This window comes from Pangasianodon hypophthalmus, chromosome 21 (assembly GCF_027358585.1).
Source record: "Pangasianodon hypophthalmus isolate fPanHyp1 chromosome 21, fPanHyp1.pri, whole genome shotgun sequence".
Classification (NCBI taxonomy): domain Eukaryota; kingdom Metazoa; phylum Chordata; class Actinopteri; order Siluriformes; family Pangasiidae; genus Pangasianodon; species Pangasianodon hypophthalmus.
The window spans coordinates 16,344,589-16,362,901 of record NC_069730.1 but is presented as its reverse complement, the minus strand read 5'-3'; the positions used below and the strand labels follow the sequence as shown (position 1 = coordinate 16,362,901).

The 18,313-nt window shown below is 38.7% G+C and overlaps 2 protein-coding genes across 3 annotated transcripts; both read left to right on the top strand.

Moving 5' to 3' along the window:
- The first annotated feature begins 2,946 nt into the window (after positions 1-2,946).
- On the top strand, positions 2,947-5,556 carry nmrk2 (nicotinamide riboside kinase 2). Of its 2 annotated transcripts, XM_026925765.3 has the most exons (8): positions 2,947-3,114; positions 3,227-3,317; positions 4,119-4,167; positions 4,459-4,633; positions 4,715-4,786; positions 4,883-4,989; positions 5,076-5,161; positions 5,266-5,556. In XM_026925765.3, the coding sequence occupies exons 1-7, from the start codon at positions 3,089-3,091 to the stop codon at positions 5,159-5,161; spliced, it is 606 nt and encodes a 201-aa protein (XP_026781566.1). In that variant the 5' UTR covers positions 2,947-3,088; the 3' UTR covers positions 5,266-5,556. The 2 variants fall into 2 exon arrangements, with proteins under 2 accessions (XP_026781566.1, XP_053083569.1); XM_053227594.1 differs by lacking the exon at positions 4,119-4,167 and having other exon boundaries at positions 2,962-3,114.
- An 8,332-nt stretch (positions 5,557-13,888) lies between these two features.
- Positions 13,889-17,896, top strand: loxl5b (lysyl oxidase-like 5b). The gene is made up of 7 exons (XM_026925155.3): positions 13,889-15,012; positions 15,100-15,208; positions 15,484-15,621; positions 15,772-15,928; positions 16,019-16,114; positions 16,213-16,328; positions 16,529-17,896. The coding sequence occupies exons 1-7, from the start codon at positions 14,142-14,144 to the stop codon at positions 16,533-16,535; spliced, it is 1,494 nt and encodes a 497-aa protein (XP_026780956.3). The 5' UTR covers positions 13,889-14,141; the 3' UTR covers positions 16,536-17,896.
- Positions 17,897-18,313: the final 417 nt, after the last annotated feature.

Sequence of the window (18,313 nt, the reverse complement as noted above, 5' to 3'; positions counted from 1 at the left end):
ACATACATACATACATAGTGTACTTTAGGAAATTATAGCGAATGTAGTAAAAAAAAGTTTCCAGAGAACCAGGAGTGTTTGGACAAAGGTTCATCACCTGTGCAAGCAAAGTGCTTCTTAATTATTATAATAAAAAAATGAATGAAACTTTTGGTTTGTCTTTGATCTCAGGAAGGCATGTTTTCAATTTATCAATATTGTAATTGAATGATCACTTGTGGTATGTTGGAGAAGTGACAGAAGCAGGAGTCAGAGTAAAGTGATCCAGTGCTGCGATGTAAGGCATGGTAGATCATAAGGCCCATGCCAAGACCAAGCCTGGGTTTTTAAAAGACGGGCTCCAAATACACCGCCACAGTACAACTGAGCTTGCTATTCTTGTGCTTACGTTTTGTTTTTTTCAACCTGGTGTTACAAGAGTCAGTAACACCACAGTTTTAACATTTGTCGCACATAACTGAATGGCTTTGTAATGTATTTCTTGTTTCTAAGCCTTTTCCTGTGTGGTATGTTGCTGTGGTCTGTTGCTGTCTTGGTGTGTATTTCCAAAACACCTGAATGCTGTCTTTCTTTCCTTTCTTTTCAAGGACAAGAAAAACCCATGCAGCAAACACCTTATTACATGACATTATAAAATACCACAGTCTGTTTACCATACTAACGCTGAAAATAGAGGTCTACACAAAGCCATGCATTCTACAAGCTCAAATGAATAAAGGATTTATTTACAGCTCTGCCTTCATTATAAGAAGTAGCAAATCTTTGTTTAACCTTTTGTCAAATGGAACAGTTTGCAGTTTGGTAAATGGAAAAGTTATAATTATACCACAGAGCTATTGTGAATTCTTGGGCCTCATCACACCATCCTGTTGTTGATTATTTTCCTATAACGGCACTAAATTTAACAGAATAGTGTCCAGAGAATAGACTTCAACTGCTGAGTGCAAAATTGCATGTCTTAAATTGAACACTTTTTGGACCATTGGTTAGAAACTCACCATGATGTGTTGTACTATTAAAACAACTGCCAAAAACTGTAGTGTTCACCGTTGGACACTTTGCACTCGGCATTCACAGCTTGCTGTATGTAGCAGAAGGGACATCACCAACAGAGGTTGTCACGTTCAACACATTTTTCTTTTCTGCCATTAGCCAGCTTGTTCTAAGCAAATAAAAAGAAGAACCTCTTAGGTTTTCCTGAAAGTGGAAGTGACAGATTACAAAAGGGGCACAAAAATAGGAGTAGCTATCAGGGGCGGACTTAGCACTAGGCAAAAGTAGGCAACCGCCTTGGGCCCCCTGAAGCCAAGGGCCCCTTAATGCAAACGATATATATTTTAATTATTAATGCTAAATTAGGTATGCTGAAAATTTAAATGTTGATGTTAATGGAATATCAAGGTAAATGTGTGCAACTGAATAGGGCCCCATTCCTATATTTTGCCTAGGGCCCCCAAACCTGGCCCTGGTAGCTATGAAAAGGCCATTAGGTGACTAATGATCTGACAGTTGATTTGTTGTTAAGACCATTAAAAGCTTAATATTTGCCATTTTGGGCTTGGTCCATTTTTTTTTAACCCAGGAGTATAAATGTTAATGTTTCCTCAGCATTATCAGAAAGACACACACACACACACACACACACACACACACAGCTTCTTGGCCCCCAGTTCGATCGTGAGCTAAGGTTACTGTCTGTACAGAGTTTCTCTGCATGTTCAGGTTTCATGTTTGCATGGGGATTCCTCCAGGTTCTCTGGTTTCCTCTGACCTCCAAAAAAAAAAAAAAAAAAAAGAAAAAAGAAAAGAAAGCCATGCTTTAGCCTATGTTTATGCAACTCAACTCTAGGATAAAGAGCATACTGAGGATCAATGCACTCAGTATTAATGTGTGTCTTTCTGACATGGCTGGGGAAGCATACTTTAGCATTTAATTAAAATCTAATTTTAAGCAGATGTAATTTTTAAGAACACTTTTGTCTTTACTTTCTTTTGGTGGTGTTTTAATTAGGGGGTCTTTATTTTTTTGGGGGGGACAGACCTCATTGTAGTTAATTCACACATTGCAGTACATATATATGTATATATGTACTTGCAATTTATATATATATATATATATATATATATATATATATATATATATATATATATATGTATATATATATATATATATGTGTGTGTGTATATGTGTATACACACACACACACACACACACACACACATACATACACAGTACTGTGCAAAAGTCTAGGCACCCTATTTTTTTTAGTACAAACTTTGTTATAGATTTTTACTTAATGACTTCTATATTAAAAATTAAATTTTTTTGCTGCAATAATAAGAAGCAAGTGCGACAGTCAAAGTCTCCAGAAGAACTGTGGCTGCTTCTGCAAGATGCTCAGTAACACTTACAGCTCATTTCCTTATAAAACTGCAAATTTATATATATATATATATATATGTAGGTATATACATATCTGTATATAAATTTGATGTCTCTTGATGTCTCTTGATATATATATATATATATATCTACAGTGTGATCTGGCTTAGTGCCACACACCCATAGTGAACTAGCTTATACATGAACGTGATATTAAATCATTCATAAGCTTGCAAGGCCGAAAACCCTTTTGTCACGTCTGCATCGTGTATCTAGAATGATTGGGTATTTATACGTGATATTTAACCTGGAAGCTTTGTTTTAAAACAATTTGAAGCATTGTGTGGTTATTAATGACTGGTCGCTCTCTTGGTCTGCTTCCACGTGGTGTGACGAGAGACGACAGGTGCGGAGCTGGCATGCAAATTCAGCGAACTGCCTTGTGATTAGACGAGAGCCGACGTTCCGAAGACCATGATTGGTTATGCGGAAAGAAGGGGCGGGGCAATGTGCTGAGTGACGCAAAGCGGAATCGGCTATATATTCAACAAGAAAGCCAAGTCGATCAATGAAATAGTACAGAGGAGGGGAGTGTGGGAGAAAGGAGGAGGAAAGAGAGAAAATAAAGCATTCCCACTACTTTTTTCTTTCTTTTTTCGCCGTGTTTGCTTGACATTATAAAGACCAAGAGAAATCTTTTTTAAAATGAAGTGTATCATTGGAATAGGCGGGTAAGTTTTTTAAGGATTGCATAAATTATTGATGAACTACAGAGGATCTGGGAGCTGATGAAATGAATGATACAGTTATGAATGAAAAGTCTGTGTTTGTTCCTATCTGCAGTGTGACCAATGGTGGGAAAACCACCCTGACCAATAGGCTTGTGAAGATCTTTCCAAATTGTTGTGTAATACATCAAGATGACTTTTTCAAGGTATGTAATGTCCACCTTTGCTCCGCCTGTTACTGAGTATGCATATAAGAGTCTAGCTTCTATTGATCTGCAAGATTACAGATTTGTAAGGTTAGCAGATGATTGTAACCCACATATGGTGGTATAGGATGACCGTAGGGAACATACAGGTAAAGTGAGGATTGTAGGATTTTTGTGTACTGTTTTTGTGGGTGTGTTCTTGTTGTCCGTGCCATGTGGTTCTTACACTCCTACGCTGGTGTTCTCCTGGACAGCCACCCTCAAACACACTTGAAATGAATGTCTCGATTTTACCTCTCGATTAACCTTAGATGCATCACACACATAGATGAAGAGGTAGCAGACATTCATTTGTGTTAGAGTTGTCTTCATGTCACTAATTTTTTTTTTTTAATCAATGAGTACTAACTGTACTCATGGCATACACAACGCACACTACATCAGCACAGCAATTACATTTTTACATGAACCTCTCCATTATCAATGAAACCAATTTACTGTACCATCATTTTAAAAAATTATTAAGAACCGTAATGAATAATCAGTAAATCTGCATTGAGCTTTCTACACCCATGTAAATTCAGTTCAGTAAACCTAAATATTCGATTCAGTTACACTGAACTTCCAGTCAAGGCCTAACTGCCTGATTGAGGTTTAGTTAACCAAATTAATTGACGCAAAGTAAACTGAACTGAACAAGACAGCCATGTTTAGCCTGAGGGCTTGGCGTCGTATGTCCAGGTGGGATCAGCACTGCGTGCGCGATCTGCAGCAATGTTTTATTGGTCACTGTTATTGCAGCCCCAAGATCAAATAGAGGTCGGGGAGGACGGCTTTAGACAGTGGGATGGTAAGAGTGGCTTTCGGCTGTAGGAAAAATAAATGACAGTAATGTATTACTCATCTTTCCATGACCATACTTTTTTACCCTTTTTCTGTAACATGAACCTAAAACCTAAAATTTCTTTGTAATGGTTACTATTTGACTGTTTGTAAATGTTATAACATCTTGATATTAACCATTAACCTCTCTAAAAAGAAAAAACAAAAAGTATACAGAAGGCAAAAAAAGTTATCTTTCGTAGAGCCATTATCGTGGTTTGTGAGACGTGCTCTCTGTTTGTCTGTCGCCCCTGTGCAGTGATCACAGCCCTGGACATGGAGGCCATGGTGAACACTGTAAAAGGCTGGATCGAGAACCCAGTGAAGTTTGCTCGCTCTCATGGGGTGACCCTGTCGCCCTTAACTGACGGGTCTGACCCTGAGAGAGAGCTCCACATACTCATTGTGGAGGGCTTTCTGCTCTATAATTACAAGTGGGTTTGCATTTCTTTGGCATTTTGCTAGACTTTCGACTTGGTTTCTTATATGCTACAGCGTTTAACTTTGCTTTGCAGACCTCTGATTGAAATCTTTGACAAGAGCTACTATGTGACCATTCCATACGAGGAGTGCAAGTGGAGAAGAAGGTAGGACTCGCAACACTATAGAACAGTCACATTGAGAAGTTCGGATTAAAAATTTGCCTATTCATTGTTGAGTTGTTGGTTGTTTCCTCACCATAGCACAAGAACCTACACAGTTCCTGACCCTCCTGGTCTGTTTGACGGTCACGTGTGGCCCATGTACTTGAAACACAGGAAAGAGATGGAGAGCAACTGCATACCGATTCGTAAGTGATTAATCAATCAGCGGATATAAAGAGAGATCATTAGCCTGTAGTTAACATTCATCTTTTAATTTTTTTTGTACCTACAGGATATCTGGATGGCACAAAATCGAAGGATGAGCTCTACAACCAGGTTTACGAGGACCTCCAGAACACCCTGCTGAATAAGTTATAGGTGAAGCTCTGATTCTTGAGTCACGCTTGTTTGTTTCATTATTCCATTCAGTTTTATTTCATTCCATTCTTAACCACCATGTCTTTTTCTGTTTTCTTTTTCAGCCCAGCCAAACCACCTGGAGTTGCTTGTGTACAGAACTGTAAATAGTAAATTAAGAGAAATCAGTTCTACCATGGAATATGAACGTTGTAAATATTATAATGGAAAAATGACTTATTTTAGATGCGCCAACAATTTTGTATTGCTCTATTGTATGTAGCTTTTCTTTTATATAAAAAGCATCTATGGCTGCTGGAATATAGATGAATGGCTGTATAGCATGGCTGGCTGTTCACTTTTAACATAAATTGTGAACAAAAAAACATTCACAATGAAAAAAGACTTTGGATTTACTTGTGGTTGTGTTTTTATTCCTTGTGTTTGAAACATCACAAAACAGATTGCATATACACATACAGTATATACATATAATGAATCACTTTTAACCACATCTTGTAAATGTCATAGCTTAAAGAGGTTATGACTGATTACAGCTTTAAAAATAGTGAGACTGATATGGAAAGTGTGTGGTTACATGAGCAAGGAATGTAAATCTGCAAGTTTGAGGGACTGCAAATGTTAATGTGAATGTATGAATACTTATGAATGATGCTACATACATATTGAATCAAATCTCATTCATTTTGGTACAAAATCTCCTTCCTATACTATGCACAGTGTTTTTCTCAATGACACGTGCTCAGACATAAAAAGCCACCATCGGCTGATAAGAGAGCGAGTCTTATCTTGTGCATGGTAATGAGAGCTACATGAGGGATGAGAGTGCCTACTTCAGGGCAACTGGGAGGAGGGTGGGAGAGAGGCAGGTTATATTTAGGAATGGGTTCTTGAAATATATCTGCCCTTGCTCTCACAGATACACACCCACCACCACTACCACCACCAGCACCACCATCGCCCCACTTTCCCTGACCGAGGTGTCATCCTGCACTCACGAGATCTGCCTGGGTGAAAGGTGAGAAGCAGACTGGCATTCTCTCCAGCACCACAGACGGCGAGAGGGGAAAAAAGGTTCACTGGTAGTTCAGCTCTAGATCAAGTTATCCCCAATTTTGGTCTGACAGGATTCAGGTGGGAGGAGAAGGTCATATTTATCGCCATGAGCCATTTAATGCCAAATTATACAACAAGAATCAGGTAAAACACTTTACTGTAGAGTCATGTAGGAGGCTTATACAGGTCATGGATAGTCAAATCCATCAAGGTCCCTGTTCCTTTTTTTAAAAAAAAAATTAATGTCCAATACTGTTGAAAAAGCCCACCTCTTTTTTTGTTTTTAAAAAAACAATAACCAAGACAGAAGTTAAACAGGAAATAATAAGGAACCCCAACCTGCTGGCGGTCTTTAATAATAGAGTTACAACTAGTCACATTTTACCGCATACATTTGTCAGTATTAACTAAGGATTAAGATACTGTACATGTGGCAAGAAAGTACAACCTGTACATTCACTTAAGATATAAATATAGCCAGATTCTTGAGATCAGAGGTTGCCATGATTTATAGATTCTGTGTGTAGAGGCACTGAGTGTATACGTAGCTATTTCTAACTTCATAAATTACATTCTGTCTATGAGTCAGTTCAGATGGGGGATTAGGTGATTTCCAATGTAAAAGTATTTGCCTATGAGCTACAAGAGACGCAAAGCCTATGGCATTTAGTTTTTGTTATTTGGCAGACAGAGGTAGTCTGGAGGGACACCGAAGATAGCTACATAGGGACAGGGCTGTAAGTCAATGTCATATCCTTTTTTTTTTTAAAAATAAGAATTTTCTTCTGTCAGTAGAAATGACCAAATTGACTTCCAACTGTTCATACTTAAAAAATTAAAAGCTACAGAGACACATTTGTATGTCATTAAAGTAAGTAGCATATTAAATAATAGAGTAATAATGTATGGAGAAGCCAAAGTCTCCATAGGAACTGTGAGTTTTTAAAGGTAAACTATGGCTTAGTTGTTTCTTTAACTACTCATTATACTTATTTTTTTTATATGTTTAAATGTTTTATTTCTTTATTTATGAAAGCATGAGTCAAGATGTTTGTACAGTAATTTATATATTTGGCACATTTGTCCAAATTGATGTACAAATAAGGAGGAATACAGGCACGGAACTGAGCTGTTTGAGGTTAGGGGCTTGATCAAGGACCCAAACAGCGGCTCTCTTTCAGTGTCCTGGGATTTGAACTTACAACCTTCCAAACACTAGAGCAGAACCTTAACCAGTAAACTTCTACTGCCAAAAGAAATAATCACCACTGATCTCCCAAATGCACTTGGCTCATTTGGGTATTATAATGTCTGACAGCTGCCTGACAGGCTGCTGATTTAACCCCTTAAACTTCATAATTATTATTCAGTTATTTAAAATGATTATTAACTACTGTGAATTATTCAGTAACTACACTGAACTAGTTACTGGAGTCTGGAACTACTAATGGGTGGTGGGAGTTTAAGGGGTTAATGTGAAGTAATTACAAGCCTACACATTTCTCTGTGCTTTATTATGATAATACAATATATACAATTGGGATCTGACTCTGCTCCTCAGAACCTGCTGCGAAAGAGATTTCTAATAGGAGCTGAAGGTTAATCCCAAACCTTCATAACTGGAATAGCTGGAAAACAGCAACAGCTGTGTATATGTGTGTCTCTGTGAATATTTCACACATTTGTCACATGTCAGCCGGTCACACGTAGTCCCATTGTTCTTCAAACAGTTCTGTTAGCGTAATAGTAGTACTGGATTATTAGCAGAGGTCATTTTAAGAAGGTTTTGTGTCCAGATGAAGTTTATACTGTTTTATAAACTTCTTCGGGAATTCTTTACAATTATCTAACATTATTACTTGTTAGTTATATAAACTCTAAACTTCAACATTAATAAATTGTAATTTTAACAAAGTAAGTTAACTAATGGATTAACGCATTTTTGTTTAAATGATAACTAAATGCATTTACATGAGCTCCATCCATGACTAAACCTAAGAGCACATTAATTATCAATGAACAAATTAAAGGATATTTAAGCAAATATTGATGATTATTGAAACTCAGGTCTCAAGGTTTAAATGTTGGAATAGTATTCATATTCGCAGATGATTTCTACAAACAGCCACATATTGGGGCATCTTGGTCTTTGTGGATTTATTTTTAATCACAGACAGAATAAATATTGGTTAATTCATTATTATTCGTTATTCATCTTATTTGGTCCGATTAAAAAAAACTCTTAATACAAGTGTTAATTACTTTGTTAAATTTACTTATGGTGCATTGACGCTGAAGTTTATGGTTTGTTAATAATGTAAATAATATTAGTTAAGAGAATCATAATATGAAGTGTTACTATTGTGTATACTTTTCATTCAGAGATTAACAGACTATACATGACTATAGATTGAGCTTTCTATAAAGATTCATAAGTCTAAAATAACACCTAGACACATTAAGCTTAAGAAGCATGTTTTAGATGATAGAACATTTCATCACATATTAAGACCTTCTCTTGTGCTTGACCTTCTATCATTCCTTAGCCCTTCCTACGCAGTATGAGTACTGACATTCAGGATGTTTGATATGTGAATATGATAGAACATATCCGCATATGGCCAGTAGCATTTGGAGTTCCTCTGGCTTGCCGCTCATGTTCTTGCCCTAAATGGCAAACTAAGCACTTGGGGTGGACTTTTTTTAATTTGATTTAGGACACTTCCTTGACATTATATTTATGACATAAGCTGATGCAGTCGTGTCCATATCTCAAAGAGGACTGGCCACAATAAAAATCTTACAATCTGTGATATGTAAGGCATGTGCTAACATTTGATTCTCAGTCTTGTGACAGCTGTGCCAACACAGTATGTCAAATTCATCTTCAGTCATACGATATTCTGCTGCCAGGTTATTTTAGAATGAAGTCTATTAGTCAGCTGCTTTACAGCATATAACTTGGTAATCAGTTGAAGGGATGAATATGTGAAATCATAAGAGGGGAAGTGATGGCTTAGTAGTTAAGGCTGTGGGCTGATAATCAGAAGATTGTTTGATCAAATCCTAGCACTGCTAAACAGCTACTGCAGGGCCATTAATCTGCTCTGCTCAATTGCAACTCTCTTTGGATAAGAACATCTACCAAATGAATAAATATGAATACACTTGCATGTACCTATAATATATTATTTTACTTAACACCAAGCTAAACAGTGGATCAAATCAGTGTTGCCAACTTAGTGACCTTTTAGACCTTATTTTAAAAGGGTCTAGCGACAATCAAGTGACTTTTTGAGCAGAAGTTGTGCAACTGTTCGGCACTTGATACGGCTCCCCGGTTCACATCACAGCACATGAGTTGAGTGAGCAGGTTCAGCCGACTCACCACCAGTGTTTAAAACCTGACTGAGTTGCTCTTCTGGGAGTCATTGTTCCCAAAAGCCAATCACCATTGTTCCCAACGACCAATCACTGATCACCATTGGTCCCAAAAGCCAATCACTGATCACCATTGTTCCCAATGACCAATCACTGATCACCATTGGTCCCAAAAACTAATCATTGATCAGCATTGTTCCCAATGACCAATCAGTGATCAGCATTGTTCCCAACAGCCAATCACTGATCACCATTGTTCCCAACAACCAATCACTGATCACCAATATTTGTCCCACCCATGCACTTTTCTGTTCTTCATTTTAAACTCTCTTCTTGGCGAGATTAATGAAAGTGAGTTATTCCATCCATAACCATTTCTTTTGTGTCTATTTCCCAAACCCTTACTACCACTGCTTTTTTTTTTGTTGTTGTTGTTGTTTTGTTTTTTGGATAGAAATTATAGTATTTTGTAAATGTGTAAATAGTTCTTTAGTGGTACCATGACCAAAGAATTCTTCTTTGCGTAAGAAGTAAGTTTTAATCTATTATGATTTAATAAAACTGAGCTTCTGTTCTAAGTGTCTTCAGAAAATCTTCCTTCTTCATGTAACATGTTTTGATATGCAAATGATCATGACTAATTAGCATATGACGTCATTTGGCGTCTCCTAGAGCCTTTTTAAAGGATGCCTTATCTACTTTTCCCCTGAAAAGAGTTGGCAACACTGGATCAAATGGTCAGAAATGGTTAATCCCACAGTAATCCTCTGAGTGAGCGTTTAGGAAGTTCTGGTATCCCAGCATGGACTCGCAGATTACCACGTCTTTTGCACATTTTTGCAGATTAAAGCGTCTTTTGCACATTTTCTCACCTGCCGTAACTCCATATGATCAGAAGGAAAGTAAAGGTGACCTTCAGCCCACAGGTCGCTATCATTTAGCTGGCAACTCCTTGTTTCTTTACGCGGCTTCGGGTGTATAGAAAAATAAGGCAAGCATATTCCTTTTGGGGGATATCTTAAGACCATCTTCGTTTTAATCTCACATGAGGCAAAGATGTGTCGCTCTGGATAACCTAGGTTCATGAAACGAAATAATTTCAAAGTGTAGAAACATATTAGCTTGATGTCGGGAGCATAAGGGGATTTTCTTTTCAACATTTTTTTATTTAACAACACAAAATGTTTCAGGAGCTTCAAGACATTTTGATCAATTTTATTTCCAATATTTGCATATATTTTATTTCCAGTAATTTGCAATCCTTTTTTCTACTACAACTGAGAGCGTCCAAACGTTTGCTTGTGATTGGATTTTACTCTTATTTTTTTTGTCCACTTTTAGATACACAATTAAACACTCAATGTAATATTTTATACTTACTGGAGCCTACATTGTATCTTAGTATCCTGGTGGAGGGAAGTGTCTTGAGCCAAACAGTTCTCCTGGATCCGCACTTCTTATACGCTGTATAGCGGAGGAGGTGGTCCCGGGGTTATTATGGAAAAAATAGATCAGCTTACAGGTTAATAATAGACTTCAGATGCTTGGTGTGCTTTTGCCCTATTTGGCTGGCAACTGTAGACTACCCAGGACAGATGGAATTACCCGGGATAATATAGTGTAGAAAAAAATATATATATAGCTTATGCGTAAAGATGTGAGCTATAAAATGTATAAGAATATGCAGTACAAAATTAATTGCCTACTTGTTTATTTGTGTATTTGTTTATTTATAACGCCTGTTGTCTGGTTATTTTCCAATGTATGTCATCAGAAATTTAATTACACACGTATCGGGCTACTCCAGAGGCCATTCCAGGAGGAGATGATACGGGAGCGCAGGAGGCGTTGCGCATTTACGCACAGCTGTTTATCTCCAATTATTATTTATTCATTATTATTTATAGTAACTCTATTCAAGATATAGCTAGCCCTATACCATGGAAAGTTCAGTATGTTGGTTGTTGTAGGCATGACACATTTATTCCTTATCACGATGATATTCACGTGTGAATAATCAAAGGATTCACATGCTGTTTTTAGATACTTCATGTGTGGATGTGTCTTTATTTATTTATTTATTTTCATGTGATTCCTCACACGATTCATTTATTTTCATCTGTTCATTTTCCATGTGGTTTCATTCCTCAACCCCGAGTTTCTCACCTGAGTCAGTCTGTTCACGTGATCACACATTGGTCACGTGATGTCACGTGGCTACTTGAGGTCACGCGCCCAATTTCAAGGCTTGCTGACTTTTTCACGTGATCACATATTATTCACACAATCAGAGGTGAAATATGATCTGTGATCACAAGAGAAATATAGTACAACATCTCAAGAAAATCATGTTGGATTCAGATATCCCAATAGTGTTCTACTTTTGTAAATTTTGCAAATGTTGCAGAATTAAAGGTTTGGTATGAAGTTACTCTCATTCCTTTGTTCACACCAGTTACCTGAAATTTCTCAAGTTCAAGCCAAGCTCCTCTGCTTAGATTTGTTCAGATTGTTCTGATATTGTATGGGTTACAGGCTATAATTCAAGAGCAGGCATTGTTTTTCTTCAATAACTGAACGTGTAGCGCCACCTTGTGGACGGCTGATGAGCATCCAATTAGTTTTTTTTTTTTTTTTTTTTTTTTTTTTTTTTTACGTAAATCACAGGTTTCTAACTCTTTTCCCTGCTCTAACACATCCACTTCAATTCAGAATGAGCTGTTAATTAGCTGATTAGTTGAATCAGGAGCAGGGAAAACACTCAAATGTGCAGTACAGGGGGGTTTCCAAGACCAGGGTTTGGAAATTTAAAGATAGTCAGATGAATGCTTTAAGGAGTATGTCCACATGGGTGACACTGGTGGAAGCTACTACATTTAATAATTTCTCAAATTAAATATATTTTATTTCAGTTTACAATTTACAATCACTGTATGCATTTTACCCAAATTCCTAGAATATTAGGAACAATACACCAACTATATATAATTACAGTACTGTGCAAAAGTCTTAGTCACATGCAAAGAAATGCTATAGAGCAAAGATGCCTTCAAAAATAATAAAATTAAATGTTTCTACATAAAAAAAAATACTATAAAGAGCAGTAAACAGTAATAAATGAAACAAAGTCAATATTTGGTGTGACGATCCTTCGCTTTAAAAAATAAATAGTAGTCTCAGGTACAATGTGTGCAGTTTTGTAAGGAAATGAGCTGTAAGTGTTACTGAGAATCTTGCAGAAGCAGCCACTTCGCGTGACTGTCGCACTTGCTTCTTATTTTTGCAGCAAAACCCAGCAGCCTTCATTATGTTTTTTTGTCTGAAAAGTGCTCTCTTATGTAATATGTTGCTTTCTTTACTGACATACAAACATTTCTCTGTAACTCATTTTGTGCTGGAAAAGTAATGTTTGGAAATCTAAAATGTTTTTGTAATGTAATGACTCAATCATCTAGAAGTCATAAGATAAAAATCTATAACAAAGTTTGTACTAAAAAAAAATAGTGTGCCTAAGACTTTTGCACAGTGCTGTATGTCATTATGTGGCCATTCATTTTCCATCATACTGGGATCCCTGTTAATAATCATCCAATTTTCTGTTCATGTTCCCTTTTAGTCACTCAGAGCCAAATATCCTCAATCTGGATGTTGATGGGGGATTCATTTATTCTTCTACAGTTACAGTCCACAGCATGAGAATTCTGAATCTCAGTGCAATCTGAAAATAAACCTGAATCTCAAATACTTGGAAATGTTTTGTAGCCTTGTAAAAGAGGTAGCAAGAATGCCAAATTTTATTGTTCATGAATGACTCAAATTGTGTGCCATTCTCACCACCCCTGTCAGCTCACTGTATACACATGGTAACAGACAATTCTTTCTGGCCAGATGTCGTCTCCTTGGGTCCCCTGTCCACTCAAGCTCAATGCAATCATCCCTTACTTCACCATTTAGGACACCTCTATAAAAAATGAAGGTCCAGAAACCAATGCTAGAATAAGGCTAGTGTCCTTACACCCCGACTGAGCACAGTAGCTTGTCGTTTCTTACCAGTTATGACATGCTATTTAGCACTGTAGTATGCGGTTTGGGACGTTGCCCACAAGTCTCATAGTAGGCGTATTATGTTTACTGTTGGATAACAGGACAGTTCGTGGCCTGTGCAGATGCCAGCACGGAGACAACGTTCCCCACGTTGACAGACACGTGACCTAAAACTGGCGCCTGTGCGCAAAGTTTGCTTCGGGTCAATACAATTATGGGCCGGAATGACAGCACGAGGTGTACGTGGACTCGGGTGGGAAAGAGTTAAGTCAGTTTCGTCGTCGAGGATGAACCCGGTCTGTGCATGCGTGTGTAAACTAGATCGTTTCTGACAAATGCCCGGCCGGCGCTGCCTCTTCTAGTTTCCTCGAGGAGGCCAGAGTGCGGGGCAGAATCAGTGAAATCAGTGAGGTGGTGGAGCAGTGTTTCTCTTCAGTTAAAGTCTTCAGAGGGAAAAACATCTCTTCAGTCCTTTAGATTTAATCGTTTTGTGGTCAAGATGGTAAAACTGGTCGTTTTGCTTTTATGCTGCGCGCTGGTCAGTTTGGTCGTCGGGCAGCACGCGCGGGACCGAGTCAGCCCGTGGACGCAGAGGATCCAGTGGGAGAACAACGGGCACGTGTACAGCTTACTGAGTACCGGCACCGAGTACCACTCACCCTTACACTCCAGGAGGGAGTCCCGAGTGTACCTGAGCAGCCGGAGCCAGGCGGCCAGCCCCCTTTCTCCTGGAGAAGCGCGAGACGCTTCGGCGCATTTTCGCGTAACGACGTCGCGCTCAGGTTCCAGCAGAACGGCGTCCGCGGTCATGGGACCGGACGGCAGACCCTACTTCGTGGCGAGCGGCCGCGCAGCGGGTGCTAGGAACGCGAATCTGGGCGCACCTCCACGGCAAGGACTCGCGGGGGCACCGGGCGCAAGACGTTACGCCAACGCCGCCGCGTCAAACACAAATCCAGCGCAACCATCAGGCTACTCGGGTAGCGGCGTCCCGAGAAGATCAACCTCGACCACGGAGGATGATAACAGCGCGAACCGAGTTCAAGAGCTGCATCCGGAGAGCGCAGCGCCCGCGAACTTGGAAAGCGCGCGCGTGGAGAGCGTGAGCGCGCAGCAATCCTATCCTGATCCTACGATCACTGGGCAGGAGAGCGTGGGTGATGCCGTCGCTCCAGCGCCTGGTTCTCTCGGAACAAGCGAGGAAGAAGAGACACCCGACAACATGATCGGCGACGACCCTTGGAACCCACAGAAAAACCACAGGAATACCGTTTTCTACAACGCGTATCCATCAGGCGGACGGGCTGGTACCGCGCGCACGCGCCGTCCTCCACCTGGAACTGGGTACGGCACGAGATATTTCCACAACGGTGAGCTGTGAACGACATTAAGAATCTTTTCCTTTAGGAATGATAGATTTAACCTATAACTGTTCATCTCGTGTGTGCTGTGTGCAGGGCTCCCGGACCTCGTGCCAGATCCGTACTCCATTCAGGCTGGCTCCTACATCCAGCGCATGCAGATGTATGCGCTCCGGTGCGCAGCTGAAGAGAACTGTCTCGCGCGGTAAGTCATCACTAATTAAGTGTCCTATTAAAAAGAATGCATGGATGCAGTGCAGATCCATTGTATTCAACTATGTGTTATTGGAATAAATAATGTTGAAGCTACAACATTATCCAAGACATGCATAGATCAAATAGTGTTTCTTTAGATCTAGTAACCAACAAATATTAACAACTGTGTATGAATTATCACTGATCAGTGCAGATCACACCCATAAGACTTTATGTCCCAATTAATTCATCCACCTGTTACTGGTGTTATTTGTTCTTCCTAAGGTCAGCTTATAGACCAGCAGTCAGGGACCTCGACTACAGGGTTCTGCTGCGCTTCCCCCAGAAGGTCCGAAACCTCGGCACAGCAGACTTCCTGCCCGTAAAACCCAGACACCAATGGGAATGGCACAGCTGTCATCAGTAAGCACTATTATACAATTACTTTTGTCCTGAAGAAGCCCATCAGGAGTTAAACTGTTCATCAGGAGCCAAATTCAACATTGTAAGACTGGGGATTTTGCTATAGGGTTAAATGTAATAAATCCCTCTTCCTGTGTGAACATTCCACAGGCATTACCACAGCATGGATGCGTTCAGTCTCTATGATCTATTGGACGTAAACACTGGCCGTAAGGTGGCAGAGGGACACAAAGCCAGTTTCTGTCTGGAGGACACTGGCTGTAACCCAGGCTTCCATCGTCGCTACGCTTGCACTGCACACACACAGGTAAACCCACATACAGCACATAAACACAACAAATGAGGTAATATACTCATGCACGCACGTATAACACACTGATGACTTTATGTGTTGTAGGGTTTGAGCCCCGGCTGCCATGACACCTATGCTGCTAACATTGATTGCCAGTGGATCGACATCACAGATGTTCCTCCTGGTAACTACATCCTTAAGGTGAGAAGTGTGCTGCTTATTGAATCTAGCACTCAGATATAACCAGTAACACACACTGATAAGCTTTAAAGTGTTGTTTTTTTTATACATGTTTGTAGATCACAGTTAACCCAAATTACCTGGTTCCTGAGTCTGATTTCTCCAACAATGTGGTGCGCTGTGAGGTTTCCTACAGCGGTCATCACGTCCAGACTCAAAATTGCAGGATAAGCAGGTGAGATGAATGTTTTCTCATTGTATAATAATTCTTACTTCAATCAGTATTAATCCATCACTAGTTTTTAACTAATTTTACTTAACTCAGTTGAGTGACATTTGATTTAAACATAAATTATTTATTCTGTTGCTGAATTATAATTACATTCATTACATACTTTAAAGAATTAGCGAGTAATTCATTTTTTTTCCCTGCAGGAACTAAAATCTTGGACATGTTAGGAAATCTTTTCCTCCATATTTTTCTGTATTTTGTAAGCTGGCAGTTTATATGTAATTCCTTTCATAAGAGTATTCAACAAAAACTTGAAATAATGTTGGAATAACGTGTTATAATAGTTGTACTGTATATGTATTATTTGCGTTAATATTTCTGTTTTATTTTTAGTGCAATAAAATATTGTTTGCAGTATTAGAGTACAAGAAATTACATTTTTATAATGCATTTAATTTATAGCTTGTTGTTACAGATATGTGCTTTGTGTTATTTTATGTGTATAGACAGTTGCTTTTAAATTCTTTGTATTTATTACATATGAAAATGTAAGGGTATGGTATTCTTAATTTTTTTTTTTCTTTTAAGACCTGAGTATTTTTTTTTCTACTTGTGTTTAATTTTGGTGACTCCAGAGTAGACCACTAGAAACGGACGGTAACTACATGAAGTATTTCATTCATGCTGTGTAAGAATGCAAGTAGGCATCCAAAAAAAAAAACATGTAGTCTGACTGTGTGTAATGTCCCAGTGCTTTCATTATTACAAGAGACATTCCATGGCTGAGGCTGTTTCCCTGATACACAATAAACATCACAGAAACTAATACTGAAATTGAGTTATGTTTCTTTTGGAATTCAGTTATAAACCCACCGAAGTCTGTTTTGTCTATTTGAATGAACTATCAGGATTAAAAAAACAGGCATATTGGACATGCGTTCTTTGTAAAAACAAACACTGTTGCTGATTAAAATGAAGTCTGACCAAGGATTTAATTGGTTCAGACAGTAGACCTTGCAGTATTTGGGAAATTTCTGCATAAACGAGGCAGTGTGTCTGGGACAAAGTCTTGCCAGCTAGGTTCATTTTGTCTGGATAAATGGGGTGTATTTCCCTTGATTTTAATCACTTAAATATTTAAATCTTATTTAACATGAGCACAATAATGCAGTATATATTTGGATGTTAATGATTCCCTCTTGTCATTTCCAGTAAGTGATGGATGAAGAAATTGTTTTCTGTATTCACCATAGTTGAACTAATACACATTCCTCTGGTGGCATTTTGAGTAAAAAAAAAAAAAGTCAACTGTACAGAGGCTTCCCTAATGAAGGGTACCCAAATATCACCACATAGTTTTCTCAATAAAATGTGACTGTCCTAAGCACAGAAGGGCTGTATATCTGTTATATGTCTCTATTTCTCTGCATATTAAGTAAAATATAAATGAGTTTGGTTGTAAATGTAACTATAATGATTTCATTATACTCGTGACAATAACCTGGATTTATGTCCACATTGGTTGTAATTGTAAAGATCGTTGAGTGTAAAGTACAGATGGAGGCTGTCTGACTGTCTGCAGACAGGACTGTATGAAGACCTCTGTGTGTTTGTTCACAGTGACTCGTGAAGACTGAGCTGGGACAGTATTAAACTGTCTTGCTATGTGTTCACCATGGCACGCATTATCACATTCTGAACGGGATTTACGTCACGAGTTGGGGTATAACTAGTGTAAGATGACCTGGTATTCAAGTTCATATGGCTCAAGTTCTGTAAACTCACATTTATGCAGCCACACGTTAGCTGAAACCATTACGCAGCTCATAATTACGCCATTATGCAGCTCATCAGTTTAACAGAAATCCAAGGTTTCATGAGCAGTAATGTGAACGGAGGCCAAAAGCCAAATCTGAGGCTAATGAGAGCACCATTTAAATGGAGGACAGTTTGTCCTGGCCAGCTGGAAGCCGAAGCTCAGCCAGAAT

Bases quoted from the DNA above. Each gene is read 5' to 3' on its own strand.
- nmrk2 (XM_026925765.3), top strand. From the start codon at position 3,089: ATGAAGTGTATCATTGGAATAGGCGG. The intron at 3,115-3,226 runs GTAAGTTTTTTA...TCCTATCTGCAG, and splicing joins TGTATCATTGGAATAGGCGG to TGTGACCAATGGTGGGAAAA. The intron at 4,168-4,458 runs GTAAGAGTGGCT...GCCCCTGTGCAG, and splicing joins CGGCTTTAGACAGTGGGATG to TGATCACAGCCCTGGACATG.
- loxl5b (XM_026925155.3), top strand. From the start codon at position 14,142: ATGGTAAAACTGGTCGTTTTGCTTTTATGCTGCGCGCTGGTCAGTTTG. The intron at 15,929-16,018 runs GTAAACCCACAT...TATGTGTTGTAG, and splicing joins CTTGCACTGCACACACACAG to GGTTTGAGCCCCGGCTGCCA. The intron at 16,115-16,212 runs GTGAGAAGTGTG...ACATGTTTGTAG, and splicing joins CTGGTAACTACATCCTTAAG to ATCACAGTTAACCCAAATTA.